The sequence below is a fragment of the Mastomys coucha genome, unplaced genomic scaffold, assembly GCF_008632895.1.
Source record: "Mastomys coucha isolate ucsf_1 unplaced genomic scaffold, UCSF_Mcou_1 pScaffold18, whole genome shotgun sequence".
Taxonomy (NCBI): domain Eukaryota; kingdom Metazoa; phylum Chordata; class Mammalia; order Rodentia; family Muridae; genus Mastomys; species Mastomys coucha.
Window position 1 is genome coordinate 114,810,462 of NW_022196900.1, and position 20,171 is coordinate 114,830,632.

The 20,171-nt window shown below is 47.0% G+C and overlaps 1 protein-coding gene across 6 annotated transcripts in view; it reads left to right on the top strand.

Annotated features, from left to right (window-relative positions):
• The window catches only part of Cfap74 (cilia and flagella associated protein 74), a 65,894-nt gene that overhangs the window by 14,966 nt on the left and 30,757 nt on the right, over window positions 1-20,171 (top strand). For all 6 annotated transcript variants that reach the window (XM_031379746.1, XM_031379743.1, XM_031379744.1 and 3 more), the window contains exons 8-20: window positions 97-207; window positions 740-842; window positions 1,763-1,920; window positions 2,925-3,126; window positions 4,472-4,636; window positions 6,412-6,585; window positions 7,139-7,257; window positions 10,237-10,303; window positions 10,546-10,635; window positions 13,439-13,603; window positions 14,761-14,896; window positions 18,392-18,471; window positions 19,361-19,483. In XM_031379746.1, the coding sequence (XP_031235606.1) occupies window positions 97-207; window positions 740-842; window positions 1,763-1,920; window positions 2,925-3,126; window positions 4,472-4,636; window positions 6,412-6,585; window positions 7,139-7,257; window positions 10,237-10,303; window positions 10,546-10,635; window positions 13,439-13,603; window positions 14,761-14,896; window positions 18,392-18,471; window positions 19,361-19,483 (1,693 nt within the window). The remainder of the gene's footprint in view (window positions 1-96; window positions 208-739; window positions 843-1,762; window positions 1,921-2,924; window positions 3,127-4,471; window positions 4,637-6,411; window positions 6,586-7,138; window positions 7,258-10,236; window positions 10,304-10,545; window positions 10,636-13,438; window positions 13,604-14,760; window positions 14,897-18,391; window positions 18,472-19,360; window positions 19,484-20,171) is intronic.

The following is a 20,171-nucleotide window of genomic DNA, read 5'->3' on the forward strand; positions in this document are numbered from 1 at the left end:
TGACTACCTCACACCAGAGCCCCCAGCAGCACTTTAATATCTGTGACAGGCAAGTATATGTGACACTTATTCCAGTTTCTGCCTGTGTCACTGCAGGAAATCTTTGCATACACAAAAGGAGCTGGGGCTGAGACATCAGAAGCTAGTGGAAGATGCCCAGAGAAACCACAGAATCGCAGTGAAGTTCCTGAAGGCCTCTCTGGGAAGGTGGGTTGTCACCTTAAATCTTTCTTCTGCCAATGCCCTCGAGGAATACAGGAATGTGGGTTCCTAGATTTCACTCCGAGATCCTCTAATTAGGTCATTACCTAATCATCAGAAACAAATATATCTGCAGTTTTATTTTAAGGAGCTATTTGTACTTGCAAGAGGAGTGTGAGACACAGTGAAGCCTAGATTGTAGAGAGCATCCCCAGCTATGGGTCCCACAGAGAATCTATCCATGCACCTTCATGTCATCAGCTTTTATTGTTACCTTGGTAGAGGTAACCAGCACCTATGGCTCCTATAGCTCATCAGTGCCTGCATACATCCCTATTGAAAGTGCACATTTCACCAGGCACAGTGGCACACACCTTCAATTCCAGCACTCAGGAGGCAGAGAGGCAGACTGACTTCTGAGTTTGAGGCCAGCCTGGTTTACATAGCAAGTTCCAGAACAGCCAGGGTTGCATAGAGAGTCCCTGTCACAAAAGAGACAAACAAAAATAAAAAATAAATAAAATGCACAATACTGCAGAGTTCGTGAGCAAGAGCAGAAGGAAGAGATGGAGTTGCGCAAGCACACGCAACGGCGCATGGATGCCGTGCTGGCCCTGAAGAACAACATCACTGCCAGTCGGGTAGGTGGAGCCTCACCTCCAGGCTACGTGGGCCCCAATACCAGCCTCTCTAGCACATCTAACCAACTGGCTACTCCCTGGGTCCTGCTCTTGGGAGCCAGAATTCTATCCTTGGGCTCCTGCCATGAGCCAACCACCCTGCTCAGCCTGAAGGTTTGCCATGCCTCTACTACAGGCTTCCTACCTGGACTGCAAACAAGAACCATGATCTAGCAGAAAAAGAACAACTTAGCACTGTTCTGAGAGGGCCTCATCTCAGTAGAACAGTAGTCACAGGACCCAGGGTAGTGTGAGGGCCAGCACTAGGGCTCAGACCTGGGTTAGGGAAGAGTGGGCCATATGATGAAGATTCAGGGCACTGGAACCAATAGGAGAGGGCCAACATGCATACCACTGCACGGAAGTCAACATGCTCACCACTGCACGGAAGTCAACATGCTCACCACTGCATGGAAGTCAACATGCTCACCACTGCACGGAAGTCAACATGCCCACCACTGCATGGAAGTCAACATGCCCACCACTGCACACAGTCAACACGTTCACCACTGCACACACTCAATGTGCACACCACTGCAGAATCAACATATCCATCACTGCACACAGTCAACATGCTCACCACTGCACACACTCGACATGCTCCCTGCTGCACATGATCAACATGCACAATACTGTACAGAATTCTAGACCCTGGGGGCCCAGGGGTGTGTGTTAGGTAACAAATACATGGAAAATCATGGGTATTTGAAAACTGCCTACTATGAGACCCACATATTTCTGCATTGATTTAAAGACATCCGTTCAAAGAAAATATCTGAATATGAGTATATGCAAGTTGTGTGTGTGTATGTGTGTGTATGTGTGTGTGTGTGTACATGGGCATATGCTGATCCTGTGACTTTAGAGTTCCCTATTTCCAGGAAACACTTAAGAAGTTCCAAGCATGGGGCCAAAACAGGGCACAGCAGGCTAAGCAGAAGGCCCTTACAGAGAAAGAAGTGATCCTGGCCCAAGGCGGAGATGCATTCAAATACCTTTTCCATCAACGCAGGCACCAGGAACTAGAAGCCGAGAAGCGGTGAGACACCTGTCTGGGAAGTGGGCACAAAGAGAGCTGAAAAGCTGAGCACATATCACCTGAAAGTAACAAAGCTCACTCCTGCCCTGATTTTCCAGGGAAGCTTCCTGAACTGCTATGACCACCTCCACCCTGGGGAATTCCCGGGGCTCATTTCTCACAAATTACCCTTCTGCTTCATTCTTTGGTCTCCCCCAGGCTTGGTCTCACAGAGTTTTCAAAGGGGCCTGCCTCATACCTGGACCTTTCCACCTTGCACACACCAGCTTCTCGGTGTCTCTGCCTAAAGCGATCTCATTCTGAAGGGCCAAGCTCTTTCTCCCAAGACCCCAGTTCCCTGCTGGTCACTGCATAGGATCTACTTAGATATTGCCGCTAGCTTTCTTGCTGCAGGGCATCTTCCTCTTCATAGTGTCTCACAAATATGCAACACACACACACACACACACACACACACACACACACACACACACACACCCTACAATTGCCACCAGAGTTTTGATGTGTCCTGTCAGTCTGCCCATGTGTGTTTGGTGTAGATCGTTTGCCAGGGGAGTGCCTCCTGGGGATGGCGAGAGGTCACCAAACCCTCATGTTGCCCTGCTTCTTGTATCACCTAGGACTCCTCAGCAGCCAGTCTAGAAACTAAGGTGGGGAGGCTCATGAGGGCCAGGGTTTGCTGTAGAGACTTGTAGACTGGACCGAGTGAGACACTTCAAAATTAGACAGGTCAAGTGCAGAGCTGGACAGGGCAGGGAGGGTTAATCTGAGGTGAGAGTCACACCTCCAGCTACCTTGCCCTTAAGAGGTTTATCTGTTCTAGTGTCCACAGAGCTTGGAGCTTTCCCGAGACAGGGTATCCTTACACCAGAGCCCTCCTAGGCTGGACCTGAGCTCTTGGGAAGGACCAGAGAGCTAAGAGTACCATTCATAACCCTAGTAGCTACTGGGTGCCCAGCTTGCAGGTGCTGTGCCGGTTCTTATCTGAGAAGCACCTCCCACAGGGCTTTTGAAGAGGAGCAGAAACTCCGGAAGCAGGAGATTGTAAGTCGGATTTTGAAAGAGGAAGCTGAGGAAGAACAAAGGAAAAGGAGACAGCATCCACCCTCTAAACACATAGATCGATGGACTCTGAGAGACAAGACCTGGAAGTACATCTCTGACTTTTGTGAAGGGAAGAGTGCACTGACCAGCACTCACCAGCAGGTGGGTAGGAAGCTGCCTTTTCAAGTACTTGACCGTGCAGGTGGGAGGGCCGAGGGCTCAGCCAGAAGGAGGAAGCTTAGCTCCCGTCCCCAGGGCCATGGCCCTGTGAGGCCCACCAGGGACCTCTTCTCCTTCATGTAAATTCCTCATATTGGCCAATGGTACTACTGTCGCCCTACAGAGCTGCCTGTCTGTGAGACAGGGAAGAAAGTCCCTCCTCCATCCCTACATACAATGTGGAGACAACCTCATGTGAAGGAATGTGTGTAGCCAATCCATACACATAGTATCACACCACTGCCAGGTGTTCCTAGTGTCTCCCTGAAAGCTGAATATTCCACTCACTCACACTAAAGGCCTGATCTGAAACATTGCCTGCGTAATCAACATCCGAGCTGGGGAGACTTGTTTCGTCTCCTTGAAGGTATAGGGTAAGGACATTGGATGTCCCTTAACCCAGCACCCTGCACCCTACATGAGCCCCATTCTCAGGCTGCCTGGCCTTTGGTCTCTGGAGCATTTTCCTGTGTGTTTCAATGATGCACGACAGGCTGTTTTCTGTTTCTGTCTCTCTGGACCAGGTGGAGTCTCTCTCTCCCAGCCACTTCCACCGTGGGGCCCATCAGTCCTTTGCAACTGTCCTCCCTTGGGGGCACATTCTACACACTTTCTGCAGCCTCTATTCTGAGCAGCCTTCCCCGCCACCACTGAGTCAGAGTCACGTTTCTAATGTCCCTGTCCCACAGCTTTAATCTACTCTATTGGGAACACATCCCAGGGTTCAGAGTGAGCCCCTTTCCTCCAAGAGGGAAGGCCCTGGTTTCCCAGAGCAGCCAAACAAGTCCTGATCTCCACCTGCCCCCAAGAGCTCCAACAAAGGCAGGACAGCCGTCCTTTCTGAGTTTTCACAGGCCTTTTCCTGGGGTTGGTATGCCATCCGTCACGAAAATTCAGCACACTGAGCATGGCTGCCGGAACAGTAGAAAAAATCACAAGCATCCACGACTCACACTATTTTCCCATGAACAAGACTTTGCAGTGGTCTCTGCTAAACACTATAGGAAGGCATTTGGTAATCCAGAGATGTGTGTGTTGTGTTTTAAATGGAAAAATTACAAGGATTTATGAGTATACAATTGTCTCTGTATAGAACAAAAGAACTGGAAGAACCCTGTGAGGTTGTCAGGCCGAGCCCCCAGCTCCACGGGGACTGTTTCTACCTATCAGGCTCCACACTCTCCAGTCTGCGATGAGTGTGTGCTGTCCGGCTCAGCTGCGCATGGCACATGATCCATTCTGTAATGTGCATGCCTTACTCATTCTGTAATTGCTCTTCTGCTGGCAGGACAGTGAGCAGCTGGTATTACTCCCCAAGTCTTCGCATGTATTGAAAGCCATCTCCATTGATTCTGTTCAAATGGACCTGGGAAGCATCAGTACAGAGGATGAGGTACTGGCTGAACCAGATATCCCAGGGCTTTGGAACAAAGAGGCATACCAGTCACACCAGGTAATGGCTTTCCTCCATCAGGTCCTTGGCAGGGGGTCACCCTGAGTCACACTGAGATTCCAGATTCCCAGATGTAATTGCCACCTTCATGCCCCATTCTGTACCTGCCACTGCCTCCTCCAAACTCTAGCTCCTTCTCCCTTTTCCGTAATCTCTAAGAGAAATGGCCTGTGTCAGGCAGTGGTGGCGCATGCCTCCAATAGAGGCAGCGGCAGGCAAATCTCTGAGTTCAAGGCCAACCTGGTCTACAGAGCGAGTTCTAGTACACAGAGAAACCCTGTCTCAAAAAACCAAGACAGACAGACAGACAGAGACAGAGACAAAAACAGAGAGACATAGAACTGGGATGCACATGATGAGCCCACACTCCTAGTCCCTTCTCACTGGGGTGCAGGGCTCAGTCACAGTCACGTACTGCTGCACATACCCTGCAGCAACAGAGATGCTGGAAGGCTCCCCAGACAGGCTTGCATCACTCTGCTTACTACCGAGAAAACACTCCTTTCTAAAAAGTCATGGAGACCAGAGGTGTCAGATGTCTTGTAGCTAGATCACAGGTAGTTGTAAGCTGCCACATATAGGTGCTAGGAATCAAATTAGGGTTTTCTGGAAGAGCAGTTTATGCAGTCTTAACTGCTGAGCCATCTCTCTGGCTCAAGAAAACTTATTTCTATAAAAATCCATGAGTTCAAACTTGCTTTAATGGCCCTTTTCAAGAAACATACCTCACACAGAATGCTGGTTCTCTGGATTACAGTTTACAAGAGGCGCAGGCTTATATACAGCCCCATCCCTAAGCAGAATCCTCTCAGCTTCTGTAAATGTTAGTTAACATCACTACCAGAACCAAGAGATTTGATTCTCCTGCTTCTAGGGAAGAAGTGAAGAAGACAGGCTGGGTTAGCCATTCCATTTAAATTCAGCAGAAAGGTGGTAGGCCTAGGCAGGCACCAGGCACTCTCCACCCTGGAGAATCAGGGAGAAATCCAATCAGTGACCTGGATGCCCAGGGTCTCAGGCAGATTTCACACAGATGTCAAAAGGAAAATTTTAGGCCCATCTTGGATCACACTTTTTCCAGTTGCTAGCATTAGTTAATGAGGTTGCCTGATTTGCACTAACATTGCCATTCAAAAATAAAACTGTATCCTACAGAATTCGCCAGAAGTATTCCTTTGCCCTGACTCAGCAATCTAGAACAGTCTTTTCTGCTGTTACTTCCCAGGGAGTCTTATATACTTCTGCTTTTCTCCCTTTGGTCCTTCTCTCTTTCTGTCTCTTCCTCTTTGTGTGTCTCTCTCTGTCTCTCCCCCTCTGTGTATGTCTCTCTCTGTCTTTGTCACTGTGTCTCTGTCTATCTCTGTCTCTGCCACTCACTCTCTGCTTCTCTGTGTCTTTCTCTGTGTATCTCTGACTGTGTGTGTCTGTCTCTTTCTGTTTCTGTGTGTCTCTGTCTTTGTGTGTGTGTACCTCTGTCTCTCTCTTTCTGTCTCTCTCTATCTCTGTGTGTGTCTCTCTGTGTCTCTGTGTGTGTCTCTATCTATCTCTCTCTCTGTCTCTGTCTCTCTCAAGCCGGGCCCTTCTGAGCAGTCTCCTGGGTGCCAGCTCTCTCTGTGTCTCTGTGTGTGTCTCTGTGTGTGTCTCTGTCTCTGTCAAGCCGGGCCCTTCTGAGCAGTCTCCTGGGTGCCAGCTGTCCTTCCTTGCCAGGTTAGGTCCGCACTTTGTTCACTATGAGGCTTTGAACAAGCATGGACCTCTGTCTGTTTGAACCCAAGGAGCCTAAGGAGGACATGGACCGAAAACCTGTGGGCGGAAGTAAGATGGAAAAGGATATCCTGGCTCGGACTTTGGAGCATCTGCGCAGTGGGGTGGTCCAAAAGCAGGTGGTATCTGGGCGGGAGTTCAAGGGCCGCCCATTCAACAGCAAGCCTGAGGTCATCCACTTCAAGGTGAGCCTTGAGGGGTGGATACGTCCTGCCTCTGATGCTTTGTTTCAACCGTGGGAAACCCAGGAAAGTCTTCAGCTCTGGGGCTGGTGTGCAGGGCTGAGATGACAGCCTAAGGAACAGGAAGCACCTGGGCACTCCCTAATAGGGACCTGGACTTCTGAGAAGAAAAATAGACAGATAATTACCCGTTTGCTTGGCAAATTCCAACTTCTCATGAGGTGGCCCCAAGGACCCAGCACCTACCGCCAGCTAGCTAGTATTAGCATTTACAGAAGGTCAGACTAAGATATGCAGCCTGTGCTTCCGTCCTCTCTCCCACTCAAACAGTCCCCCACAAAACTCATATCCTGCTGAGGAGAAAGTTCTCATGAGGTAGGCCCTTCCCTGTCCTTCTCAGACTCAAGGTGGGCATCATGGCCCAAGGGAAGCCTTTTCTACCTCAGGATCCTTAACCTCTCCTGAGTCGGCACTGGGGTAGACCCCTCTTTCTCATGACCATTTCTTGAATCTTTCTGGAGGGCTTGGAATCATTATGCCCCCTCTATCTCTGCAGGACTTTGATATTGGCAAAGTGTACAAGAAAAAAATCACATTGATAAATGCTACTTACACAATCAACTATTGCAAGCTGGTGGGTGTGGAGGAGAACCTGAAGGACTTCATCCACATTGAGTAAGTCTTCCGGAGTCTGGGCATGAGACCATGGGCCAGCTTACCTTAAAGAATTGAAGAGATCACAAAGACCAGCCCAGTTTCTCTAAACACATGACCAAGTTTTCAGATAGGCTGCCTAAGTCTTCTAGCACCTACCATGTGTGTTGTGTTTGGCCCTGAAGAAGTCCCCATTGACAGCTGGAGTGCTCTCTCACTACGAAGATTTCAAGGCTTCTTTTCTGAACCCTACTTTACTTTTCCCTCTTTGTGTTTCAGTTTTTTTTTTTTTTTTATCTTCTTGGACTACTGGAACTTCTTTTGCTGGTGTGTGTTTTGTGGTTCCCTTCGATGCTTGCTGCTTCTCCATCCCACACCACCCCTCCTCTCTCTCCCTCCTTCCCTCTCCCTCCCTCTCTCTCTCTCTCTCTCTCTCTCTCTCTTTCTCTCTCTCTGCCCAACTTGTCTCTGTACAACTATCCTGGTAAAACTTCCATCTCCCCTCCTCTCTGCACTGCTCTCTCTTAAGTAGTCTATCTTTGTCTCTGTTCTGGTGAGAGCTGGGCATATCCTATTCTGTCTAAACTTTCTCTGATTCATTACTTTGCCTCTCAAATAAACATCACTTTCAAACATGGGCACTTCCTTCTACAAACTAACTTTGCCTTAATTGTTTGGAATTAAAGGTATGTACTGAGGTTGAGTCTGTATTCCAGCCAGAGTAGCCATGTTACTAGATTAAAATCCCTCTACACCAAGGCTCCCTTTCAGGATTTCTTCATGGGGCTGCTCCTGGGGAACTACATTGCTTTATCGTTTCTCTATGGGCAGCACTGCTGACAGAGCTCTGCTAGGTACTTCCTACCTGAGAGGTGCTGTCCTCCTGGGAACTGAATAGAAGTGGCCAGTAGGATCTTTGGTTCTCTGTTCCTTCTTTCTGGCAATTTGTAGGATCTCCTAGCTATCTGCAAAGTGCTTGCATGGAGAGAATATTGCTAAAAATTGTTTATTTTACCCATCATGTTCATTTGAGACCCGAGAGCTTCTCTGTCTTTTAGCATGATGAGTCACTTGCTTCTTTTAGCCTGTATGGTTTCTGAAGAGTGTATGGAAGACCCAGGTTAGGTGGTTACCATTACCTCAGCTACCACAAAGCCCTCCTTCCCAGCCTGGATTAAAGATTCTCTCCATTTCTGTCTTCTGATTTCTTTTGCTATTGTAGGTGTGTCTGTCTAGAGTGTTCCTCAGTTTCCCCTGGCTACATTGTCCTGTGTCCTGTAGCCTCTACTGCAGTATGCCTGAGTTGCTTGATTCTTTAGACTCATTGTACATCTTGGATCTGAGGTTCATACCTCTGAGCAGCTCTAGAAATGTCTTATTCCTAGCCTGTAAATATCATCTCACCCTGTTTGTCACCTCTACCCATGCCTCTCTGCCCTGCCCCTCCCATGTGGAGCCTTCCCATTCCAGCCTCCCTGTCCTTATGGCACCTGCTTCACACTCTGCCTATTCAGGGAGTGTGTGCCATGTCCCCAGCTTACTGGTCTTTTCAGCTGTGTCTAGCTGGCTGCAGAAACTGCTGACTGTGTGTCTTGTTTCAGTACTTTTTCGTTTCTAAAAATTGCTAGTTCTTTTTCAGATGAGCTGGCATTTCTTAACAGTGTCCTTTTCTTTCCTCCTGCCCATCACTCTCTATCTTTATGACTTTCCTATTTTACCACATGCCTTTTAGAAGCATCACTCAATCATGCAGTGGTGTCGATATTCTTATTGTGTATGTTCTTAAGAGTTTGGCTCTGCTTTTCACTGTGTTGGTTCATGAACACCCCACATGTACATAGCCTTAGATTCTTACCACCTAGTCTATAGGGTGAGAGCCCCAGGGATCTTCCTGTCTCTGCCTCCCCATGCTACAAATACAGCTCACATCACCACACCTGGCTTTTTTTTCTAGAGTTCTGGGAATTGAACTATGGTCCTCATGCTTGCATAGCAAACATTTTACTAAGATAGTTCTCTAGTACCCAGAGATGCATTTTTATATTAAGTTTTTGTTTATTTCCAAGCCAAGCAAATTACATAAAATCCAACATTGTAAAACTATGCCTGATATTAGGAATTTTGTAGGAAGACCTTTCACTCACCTAGGCTTTGGATCAACAGACTGGTTCCCATCTCATTTCCTGGCAGTTGGGGCTGTCTTACTGGATGACTTGGCTTACAGCCCTTCACCCCGTGTTGCTGTTAGAATTCAACATCCTTGGCTCAAGGCTTGGTATGTGTCCCAGGGTAGCCACAGCCCACAGTTCCATCCTTCTGGAGTTGACTTTTGGGAATGTGCCTCATTCAGTACTGGCTCCCTCACTGGACAGGTACTGAAGATTGCCTGAGTCTCCTGTTCTTCAGAAGATGCACCCAGAAGGGAGCACAGCAGACCTGGGGTTGCTAACTTGCCAATGCATCCAGGCAGAGATGTTGTCTCAACTCATGTTTCTACTGCTGGGGTAAAACATCGTAACCAAGAGCAAGCAGTGGAGGAAAAGGTTTATTTGGCTTACATGTCTACAACATAATCCATTATCAAAGGAACTCAGAACAAGTACTCCAGCGGGAGGAACCTGAAGGCATGGCTGACGCAGAGGCCATGGAGGGCTTTGCTTATCATGGCTTGCTCAGCCTGCTTTCTTACAAAACCAGGATCATCATCCCAGGAATGGCACCACCCACAATAGGCTAGGGCCCTCCCACATCAGTCATTAATTAATAAAATGTCAGACAGGCTTGCTTGTAGCCGGATCTATGAGGGCATTTTCTCAATTGATGTTTCTATCTCTCAAATAACTCTAGCCTATGTTGATTTGACAATAAACTAGCCAGCACAGGTGTGGTACTTGGAACAGAAAGACAAAAGACTCCAAAAGGCCCAGCTGAGTATGTAATGAGCATCCACTTTCCACAGTGTCCTAACTACCCATGTGCTGTGAATCCCTGTTTCTGCAGCTTTGATCCCCCTGGTCCCATGTCAGCCGGCATGTCCTGTGAAGTCCTTGTCACCTTCAAACCTATGGTAAGTCAAAGTTCACACAGGGGTGCTTGTTTTTTCTAGCTTAACAACAACAACAAAATTCAGCATCATCCTGCAATGTTAGTGGAATGAAGCTTGCCGAAGGTCTGATCTGACCCAAGGGACTCCTGTAGGCTGTGACTTATGTTTCTTCAGGACTTGCTTATGTGGAGCACTTTGGGATTCTTCCCCTGGGGGTCTACTAGACAAGTAGCAGTGGTGACTAGGATTGCTTTGTTTTTTAGATAAATAAAGATCTGGAAGGAAATGTCTCATTTTTGGCTCAGACGGGCGGCTTTTCTGTTCCACTGAAATGTTCAACGAAAAAATGTTCTGTAAGTTTCAATTCGCTGAATCTCTCTCTCTAGGGTGAGGGCCTTGGAGTACTGAGAACATAAGGCCAGAGCCCCAGCACAGAAGTACATCTACCTCTACCTCTACCTATAAGCAGGGTCTCACTATGCACCTCTGGCTGTCCTTGAACTCACTGTGTAGACCAGCCTGGCCTCAAATTCAGAAAAATCCACCTGCCTCTGCCTCCTGAGTGCTGGCATTAAAGATGTATACCACTACTACTGGCTTCCAGATATTTTCATTGTGAGTAAATTTTCAAACCTAATGAAGACCAGAATCATGCGGTGAATTTCCATATGCTCACTACTTACATTGGAGAGTTTTCAACACTGCCATGTTGGCTTCATATGTACACAATTTATTGTTGTGGGACCACTTCATAGGAAATTACCAACATCAGACTCAACATCCTTAAGAAACACAGAGCCCACCATACCATCGTGTCTTTCCAGTGACACTGCACAGCGTGCAGACTCAGTGCTTGCGATAGACTGCAGCATGGCTTTAGTCCCACAAAGGCTTATAAGTCTGTCACAGGTTTACTGTGATCTGACAAACATGGGGTGAGAGGGGTCAGAGGGCTCTGCCCCTGCATCTCACCATGGCCTCTGAGAGTAACTTCTAGCCTCTGTCTAGCATGAAGTTCTCATGGAAAATGACTGGACATTTGGAAATCAAAGCCAGCAGTAGCAGCAAATGTCTTCCTTCACTTACTACACATCCCCCAGTGACTTATTTGCCAACCCCAGGCACACATTCAAGTTCAAAACCAGTGGGACAGAGAGAGGGCTTCACCAGTGTGATAGGTGGAAAAAAGGGCAGAGAGCTGAGGTAAGAGTCTGCGTCACACTGGCAGGACTAATACAGCTCCTTATTGTCACTAGCCATAGCCAAAGTGTCCACTGTCCCCACACTGCCCTTTACAGAGCAGTTACTTCTGATGCACTGTGATTACATTTGATGTTTTCTGACCTAGAATAGCAGCCCCCTTCCAGTGCTGGGTCCTAAAGCCTTACTCAGCCAGCTCTCTAGAACACTGTTCGTTTGTGTGACTGTCCCCTGTTATCACAGTCACTGTGTCCCTGCTGTCCACTGGGTTCCTTTAAATTAGGTATATATTTCGTCAAATTCGATTTAGGTCAAATTCGATTTAAAAACTATTTTATTTTTAAGGAAAGAAGGATTTATTCTGGCTCATGGTTCAAGGATATGGTCCCTAAGGTTGGGGAAACCATGGCTGCAGGGAGACTGAAGCAGCTGGTCACATTGTATCCTGAGTCAGGAAGCAGAGACTGAGGAATTCTAGTTAAGGTCAATGTATCCTTTGCTAAAAGACAGCTTTGGTTAAAACTACTTGCTTGTTGCTCTCAAAGACGTTCCTAGCACCCACATGGTGGTTCACAACCATCTCTAAGTCCAGTTTCAAGAGATCCTATGCCTTCTTCTGAACTCCTCAGGCATGAGTGTGCATTCACACATGCAAGAAAAACACTCATGCATAAAATAAAACAGAAGTAGTTATAAAAGATGGTTTTTGTTGAGTTTGGTTTTTGGCACTTTGCTACATGTATAGAGTATATTGGGATTACTTTAAGTCCCTCCCATCTTTAATCCTCTCTCCTCCCTATAAGTAGGAACCATTTTGAGGAAACTGGTGCTCTATGCATCATGGGTCCCACACTCCCTCCTGCTGCATGCCAAGTCCCTGTCATAGGCCCACCTATACAAGAGGAGCTCTCAGGGCAGATCTAGGGTGGGCTGCAAAAATAGTCAGAGCTCTGTTTGGAGTGGGGAAAATGGCAGCCCTTGCCAGTCATCTGTAGTGGGCACACGTGGTCTCCCCTCTGGCCTGAATCTGGACAGCTCTGTTTTATACTTTGGTCTTCCTGTCTTAGTGCCCCATTGTCACGTCTCTGGAAAAGGGTAGTGCAGGTGGAACCCTGGCTTTAGATTCAGTGTCCCAAAACAGCCTGGCAAGAGATGGCCATTTGTAGAACCATGATGACGCCCAGGCATGGCACTCTTTTTTTTTTTGGTTGGGGTTTTTTGTTTGTTTGTTTGTTTTTTGTTTTGTTTGTTTGTTTGTTTTTTCGAGGCAGGGTTTCTGTGGACAGCCCTGGCTGTCCTGGAACTCACTCTGTAGACCAGGCTGGCCTAGAACTCTGAAATCCACCTGCCTCTGCCTCCCAAGTGCTGGGATTAAAGGCACCACCACTGCCCAGCTGTCACTTTTTTTTTCCAGGTATGGCACTCTTAGCTTGAGTACAGAGACTCTGCAGCCTATAGCCCAGGGAGGTCATGAATGATACAGTCCCACTCTGAAAACTAGCACTTTCCAGACCCTGTATCTGCCACACAGCCAAGAGTGACAGCCGTTAGCTTGTCCACCACTCCCAGAATCCCCTCTTTGAATTACTGTCATCTCTCAATCAGGGAGGTGCTGGTTTGAGTGTCTTAAAACCAGACACAGGAGCCCCAAGCTGCCCTGGTTACTATATGAGTCTGTGATTTCTTAAGTGGGCTTTGTCCCTGATGTACAGTGCACAGAGGCTCATGACCCCTCCTCTCCTGACTGGAGTCCAATGCAGGCATCCCCGTGAAGGAGAAGAGTCAGGTTCCCCTAGCTTCTTGGGACTGCATCTGATATTCAGGAGAGGAAACCTTCTAATGAGACATTGGGTCCTCTGGTCCACGATTCCTGCAAGGACCTATCCTCCCTTTGTGATTGAGGATCCAGCAGATCTAGAGGAGGCCACCATGGCTTACACTTGTATTCTTTGGCAGCTGTCCCTTGACAAGGAGCTCATCGAGTTTGGGAGCTATGTGGTGGGTGAGACCACATCCCGGATCATCACACTGACCAATGTCGGGGGCCTGGGCACCAAGTTCAAGTTTCTCCTCGCTTCTGAGTTCTTTGAGATGGATGAGTCCCAGTCTGCTGTGAAAATAGTGAGTGTTCTGTCAGCTTCTGACCAGCAGCCATGGTTACCATGGGTGTCTGCGGTTCTGCTTATCCAAGGACAGGGTGGGAAGCCTCCCCAGACATGTGTACAACCACCTCACATGTATCCCAGTACAACCTTGCAACATATAAAAACAGGATGTGTACAACCCCGCATGTATAAAAATGGATGAGCAAATAAGGCTGTCAGAAATGGGTGGCGGGGGAGAGGGAGAGAGAAATGTCAAGTAGCCTCAAGTCAGTGAGAGCAAAATGTGGGGCTCCAGCAAGGACACACATGCAGAGTGGCTTCAGGGGCTACAGCAGCACAATGGAGGTACACACTGACCAGGAGCACGGGGAGTCCTGCCAGAATCTAATCAGACAGCTCCATGAGAGATCATGGTCATCTTCCCAAGGCATGAAAAGAACGTCTTGCCTTTTTCCAAGAAGACTGTGCAGGGGCTGTAGTGAATGGCAACAGCCTCAGGGTGGGGGGGGGTGGAGGAGAGTCTACTCAAGAAACAAGCTCCCCCATACTCATGGATTGTGGAGGTCATTTGGGGAAGGTGAACAAAACCAGATGTACCTTTCCCTAGATGCTTCTAAAATATCTGAGCAGTCTTTTGAGAAGCATGGAGCAATCCTATTGGTTCTGCTCAGGTGCCCCAACAAAGACCTCAGAAAGAATCTCACCCAAGAGACGGCAGGGCAAATAAGGGCAGCTGTGGCCAAGGCAGGATGAACGCCAAGCTGCTGTGGGGGAAGGAACCAACGAGCAAGGAAGGTGGAACGGGGAGACTGGGAACCAGGCTTACTTTGGGCAGGGAGATGCGTTGCTCAGGAGGCTCTGGAGCATCTAGAAGCAATGCCTCCAATAACCTATGGAGAAAGGACAGTCAGCTCAACCCAGGCAAGAGCAGAGCCAGCCTCAGGACAAATGACCAAGTAGAGAGTATAGAGCACAGATTCAGCTGCTCACAGGTGGGTGTGGTCTGTGATAGAGCATAGATGCTGATAACAGAGAGGAGCCAGGTTGACTAAGATAAAATAGTCCTTCTTAGACTAGGCAAGCCGATGCTTTGGCCGATTGACCCAGGATAGAGGGAATGAGAGCCATAGACTCGGGGCCAGGAGCCCTGGGAACATTGTATCTTCCTTTCAGAGCAGCCTCTTCACCTATGAGGACAAAGGTCTGTATGAAAAGATCATGAGCAGCCTCTCTGAGCAACAGCTTGAAGTCAATGAGTCCTCCCAGTTGGACCTCCAGAGCCAGAAAGAATCCGAGAAGCAGCTGGATGGTGAGGGCTGGGAGACTCTTTTAGTGCATTACCTTGTAAGTAAGAGGCAGCTACCTCAAACTTCCCACATTGACACCTGAGCCAGCCAGGACACTTGGCCTCAGATGCATACTGAATAGGCAATGAAAAGGGCTGGTGTGGACACAAGGGCCTCCCAAAGGTAAGCCACCCAGGAGCCACTCTCAGCACAGCCACCTCAGTATCTCAGGTCAAACCAGAAGGACCAGAGAGCAGGAATCCGACAAGCCTGTGACCCAAGGGGTGCTGAGGGTCAAAGTGCAGAGTTTTCTCAGGGCTTCAGTTATGAGACAGTAAATATAAAAAATACTCATATGTGCAAATGTCGGCCACCTTTCCGTCCAGCGGAAATAAGGAGGCAACAACGAGCTCTTCTCCATGCAGTTTAATCAGGAACCTTCATTTTTACTTCTTCTCTAGCTAGCTTCTTTTATATTCTTCTATATCTTCTTCTTACATCTTACTAGTTACATCTTTCTACTTTCTTCTTACTTACTCCTATTTATTACATACTTACTCCTAATTCTTACATCTTACTACATACATCTTACTTCTATTCTTATTCTTTTTTTTTTAAAGATTTATTTATTTATTATATGTAAGTACACAGTAGCTGTCTTCAGACACACCAGAAGAGGGTGTCTGATCTCATTACGGGTGGTTGTGAGCCACCATGTGGTTGCTGGGATCCGAACTCAGGACCTTTGGAAGAGCAGTCAGTGCTCTTACCCGCTGAGCCATCTCGCCAGTCCTCTATTCTTATTCTTACATCTTACTTCTATCCTTACATCTTACTTCTATTTTTACATCTTACTCCTATTCTTACATACATCTTACTTCTATATCTACATACTTACTCCTATCTATACATGCTTACTCACTATTCATATTCTTACTTACTATTCCTACATACATACTTACTCCTATCTATATTTACTTACTCACTATCCAGCCCCCAGCCCTTGTGGGTTAAATACTTTCCCAGGTCCCAATCAGCATCAGCTACGTGGCAAAGCATAATAGACTACAAGAAATCATTCCAGCTTGCATCACAAACTAGAGGCACACAGCTTTTCCAACTAAGGCTTGTTTATCTCAATGTTCTCTGCTCTGGCTGGAGACCAGGTGTTCAATATATATGTATATAGGGTGGCAGCTGCGGCTCCCCACATGCAAACATCATCAGGTGCAATGTACATTGAAATTCTATTTGTGTTGAAACTAATAGCATCAACAGAAGCCCCAGCTTTGGACAGCCAGGCTAGTCATGGGGTGTGCAGTTTGAGGGCTTTAAAGGCCCGCCTATGGTCCCTGCTGGTACAGGGTGTTTATCAGGGCAACCAGGCCTCTGAGGAGGGTTCTTGGTTCACACTGAACAGAAGTATTGATGATATACAGGGATAGTTTTTAAAACTGAACAATCCTGGTGCTTAGTGGAAAACAAGTACCCTGTCAGGGCACGGGTCCTTACTCAATACAGCCTGCTGGCTGTCCTGTGCCAGACTTGTCTCATCATTCACCCATCTTCTCTCTTCCTTTCTTCCTTTCTTCCTTTCTTTCTTTCTTTCTTTCTTTCTTTCTTTCTTTCTTTCTTTCTTTCTTTCTTCCTTTCCTTCCATCCTCCCTCCCTCCCTTGTTTATTGTTTTGTTTTGTTGTTTTCTTTTTTCAAAACACATTTTTCTTTGTAGCCCTAGCTATCCTGGAGCTCCTCACACTGTAGACCAGGCTAGCCTTGAACTCAGAGATCCACCTGCCGATGCCTCCCGAGTGCTGGGACTAAAGGTGTGCAACTGTAGTTTTTATTTTAAGATTTCTAAACTTACCATTTGTTTTGGCTGTGTGTGTGTCCTTTGAGCTATCCTCCCCGTGCCAATGTCGCACAACTGTGCCACATACGCCTTAGAGTTAAGTCAGTAGTCTATTTCAAATTTTTAAAAAGTTGTGTTGAGGAGTTTCTCTCGGTTTACTGTAGTCCAAACTCTGCTCATTTCGAGGGATTGTCCCTTAAGCCTCAGAGTCACAAGCACTTAAAACCCACGAGTCTCCAGCAGATCAATCACCCTTAGCTCATCCCATCTCTACCTGACACTGGCACAAGTTCTCTCACTGTGAGACTGAAGCTGAGTTACTTCTCCATATTCTGTGTGTGCAACGACTCTACTGTTGCACACTTTGTTCTTACATGCCTTCGCTGGGTTCTTTTTATCATTCTCATCAGCAGGAAATGATGTGTGTGAGGGTCTTCTTGCCATCTCTCTGTCCAATTCTTACATAGATATAATTGTCATGCCCAGGAGGAAGCAGGTCATCAACCTTACCTGGATCAGCAAAAAAAGAGTAGAGGACTGGATAGGGAATGTACTTCCTTTCTGGAAACTGGCTGCAGGCGGGTTGGAACACAGGGTGGACATCAATGGAGAGGCAGCTGAATCCTCAGCACTGGCTCATTCAAGTTAGCTTTTGTATGTGGCACTAAGCAGGGACTGAGTCTCAGTCTCTGTGAGCCTCTTGTTCTTGAAAGTTTCACTGAAATATATGTTTGGACTGGGTAGAGGTGGCAAACGCCTTTAATCCTAGCACTCATGAGGCAGGGACAAATGGATCTCTGAGTTCGAGGCCACCCTGGTCTACAGAGCAAGTTCCAGGACAGCCAGGGCTACACAGAGAGACCCTGTGTCAAAAACAACAACAAACAATATATGTTTGAATGGATGGGTTACTTATGCTAGTAATCTACTGACTATCTAAGCAGGAATCTACTTTAGGCTCTCTTTTCTGACCAATTGATCAATTTATCTTATACTAATATACTTTCCTAGTTATCATGAACTTAGACTAAGTCTTGAAGCCAGGAAGTGCCTGCTACCCAACTTTGTTTTTCCAAAGTAGTTGCTTTGCATTATATTGGTTCCTTGAATTACCAGATACACTTTAGAATTAATTTCTTGGTTTACACACACACACACAAAGCCAGACATGTTGATACATATCTATAATTCCAGCACCTAGAAGGTAGAGGTAAAAGGATCAGGAGTTGAAGGTCATTGAGTTCAAGGCCATCCCTGGGCTAAGCCAGACTAGATTTTTTTTTTTAAGATAATCTTAAAAAAAAAAAAGAAAAAGAAAAAGAAAAAGAAGGCTGGGTGTGGTAGCTCATCTCAGTCCTGTGGAAACAGAGGCAGGCAGATCTCAATGAGTTTGAGGCCAGCCTAGTCCTCAAACAAATCCAGTTCAGGACAGCCAAAGATACACTGAGACACCATCTTGATAAAAACAAAAATTAAGAAAAGAAAAACAAATGAATCTTCTACCCATTAGGATGGTGATTCAGTGGGTCACATGATCTTTATTTTTTCTTAGCGGTGCCTCAGAGTTTGCAGTAAGAAAGTCTTCTGCATTCTTAGTTTATGTAATCTGGTGATCTTTGACTTTTTTTTTCCAGACTGATTATTGATGTAGGCTTATTTGTCTTCCAGAAACAGAAGTTACTACAGCTGCAGTCAGTGCCATGACTGCGGTTCCCAGTGAGGAGCAGGCAGAGATTACACTGGGGGAGGTCAGTCCACCAGTTCCGCCAGGGAGCAGCTCACCTTCCTCCAGCCCTAGCCACACCATCTTTAATCGATGTCCTCCCTACTCTCGGGGTTCTTTCATCTGTCCAGAGCCAGACTAAACCCAGTCTCCAGGCACCTGTTGTCTAGTAACAACGTGTCCCCTCCCCAGGTCAAGCGTAGGTAGGACCCGAGCAGCTGGGCCAGTTTTCTATGTGTGGTCCAGCTTAGAGAGGACACCAACAACGAGCTGAAATGTGGAGGGAGATGCAGGGAAAGTTTCAGGCTGCCTTTCTTGTCCCAGTCCACGTGGACTGTGATCTTTAGAACCACAAATGGGATCTTTGAAACTCCAGGAGCTTGGAGACAGGATAGGATGGTCGGGAATTGTGTGTCCTATACACAAGATAAAAAATGTAGCTTCTGCCGGGCGGTGGTGGGAGGCAGAGGCAGGCAGATTTCTGAGTTCAAGGCCAGCTTGGTCTACAGAGTGAGGTCCAGGACAGCCAGGGCTATACAGAGAAAACCTGTCTGGAAAAACCAAAAAAAAAAAAAAAAAAAAAAAAAAAAAAAAAAGAAAATGCAGCTTCTACCAAGCTCTTCCTGTTTCTAATGCTATCAAAAGGGGCTGGGTGTGTGAAAAGAACACACGTGACTCACTGCTGAGTAGGTCCCCAACTTCCAGTCTGTGGGACTCCACAGCAGTAAACACTCAAGAGCGGAGACAGTCTTAGAACTAATAATACCTGTATGTGACCAAATGGACACCCTAAGGACACGTCCTGCTACCACCCATCCATGCAGTGGTAGCAAGCATAAAGGTTAGTAGGAAACACCCTAATAAAAGCCACGATGCCTCCGTTCTGACCCCATGGCCCTCCTCTCCTTACACAGGTGACAGAGGGGGAAATTGGTCCCTTCAGCTCCATCAAAGTACCCATTAACTTCACCCCAGTTATCCCAGGAGAGGTCCAGACTAAGTTCAAGGTCATGTTTAAGGACCCACAGAGTCCAACGGTAAGTACCTCTGCTGCTACCTGATGTGACTGATGTATATAAAAATCACTGGAGATAAAACTCAGAACCTTGAGCAAGCGCTCTGCCAGTGAGCCTTACCTCAAGCTCTAGCCTAGACTCTTGTCTGTAAGTTTTGCATATATTTGGTATACATGCCTGTGAATGAGCGCTTATGTATATGGTCATATATGTGCGTACAAATGTGCGTGCATGTTTGTTTACAGAGGCCAGAGGTTGATACTGGGCCTCTTCCTTGATCACTATTTATTTTTTATTCTGAGGCAAGGTCTCTCACTTGAACCAGAACACACTGATGCAGCCTAGCCTAGCTAGTCAGCTTGCTCAAGAGATCCCTTATCTTCTGCATCCTGGGATTACAGGAGGGCCACCATATCCACTGGGCTTCTCTGTGAGTGCTGGGAACCCAAACTCTGGCTTGATGCTTACACAGCCAGACTATTGAGCTGTACTGTTCTCCAGCTCCCCTAACCCGTGCTCTTAATTATTAGAAATGTCTTTCTTTCTTTTTTTTAAGATTTATTTATTTATCATATGTAAGTACACTGTATCTGTCTTCAGACACCCCAGAAGAGGGCATCAGATCTCATTACGGATGGTTGTGAGCCACCATGTGGTTGCTGGGATTTGAACTCATGACCTTTAGAAGAGCAGTCAGTACTCTTAACCG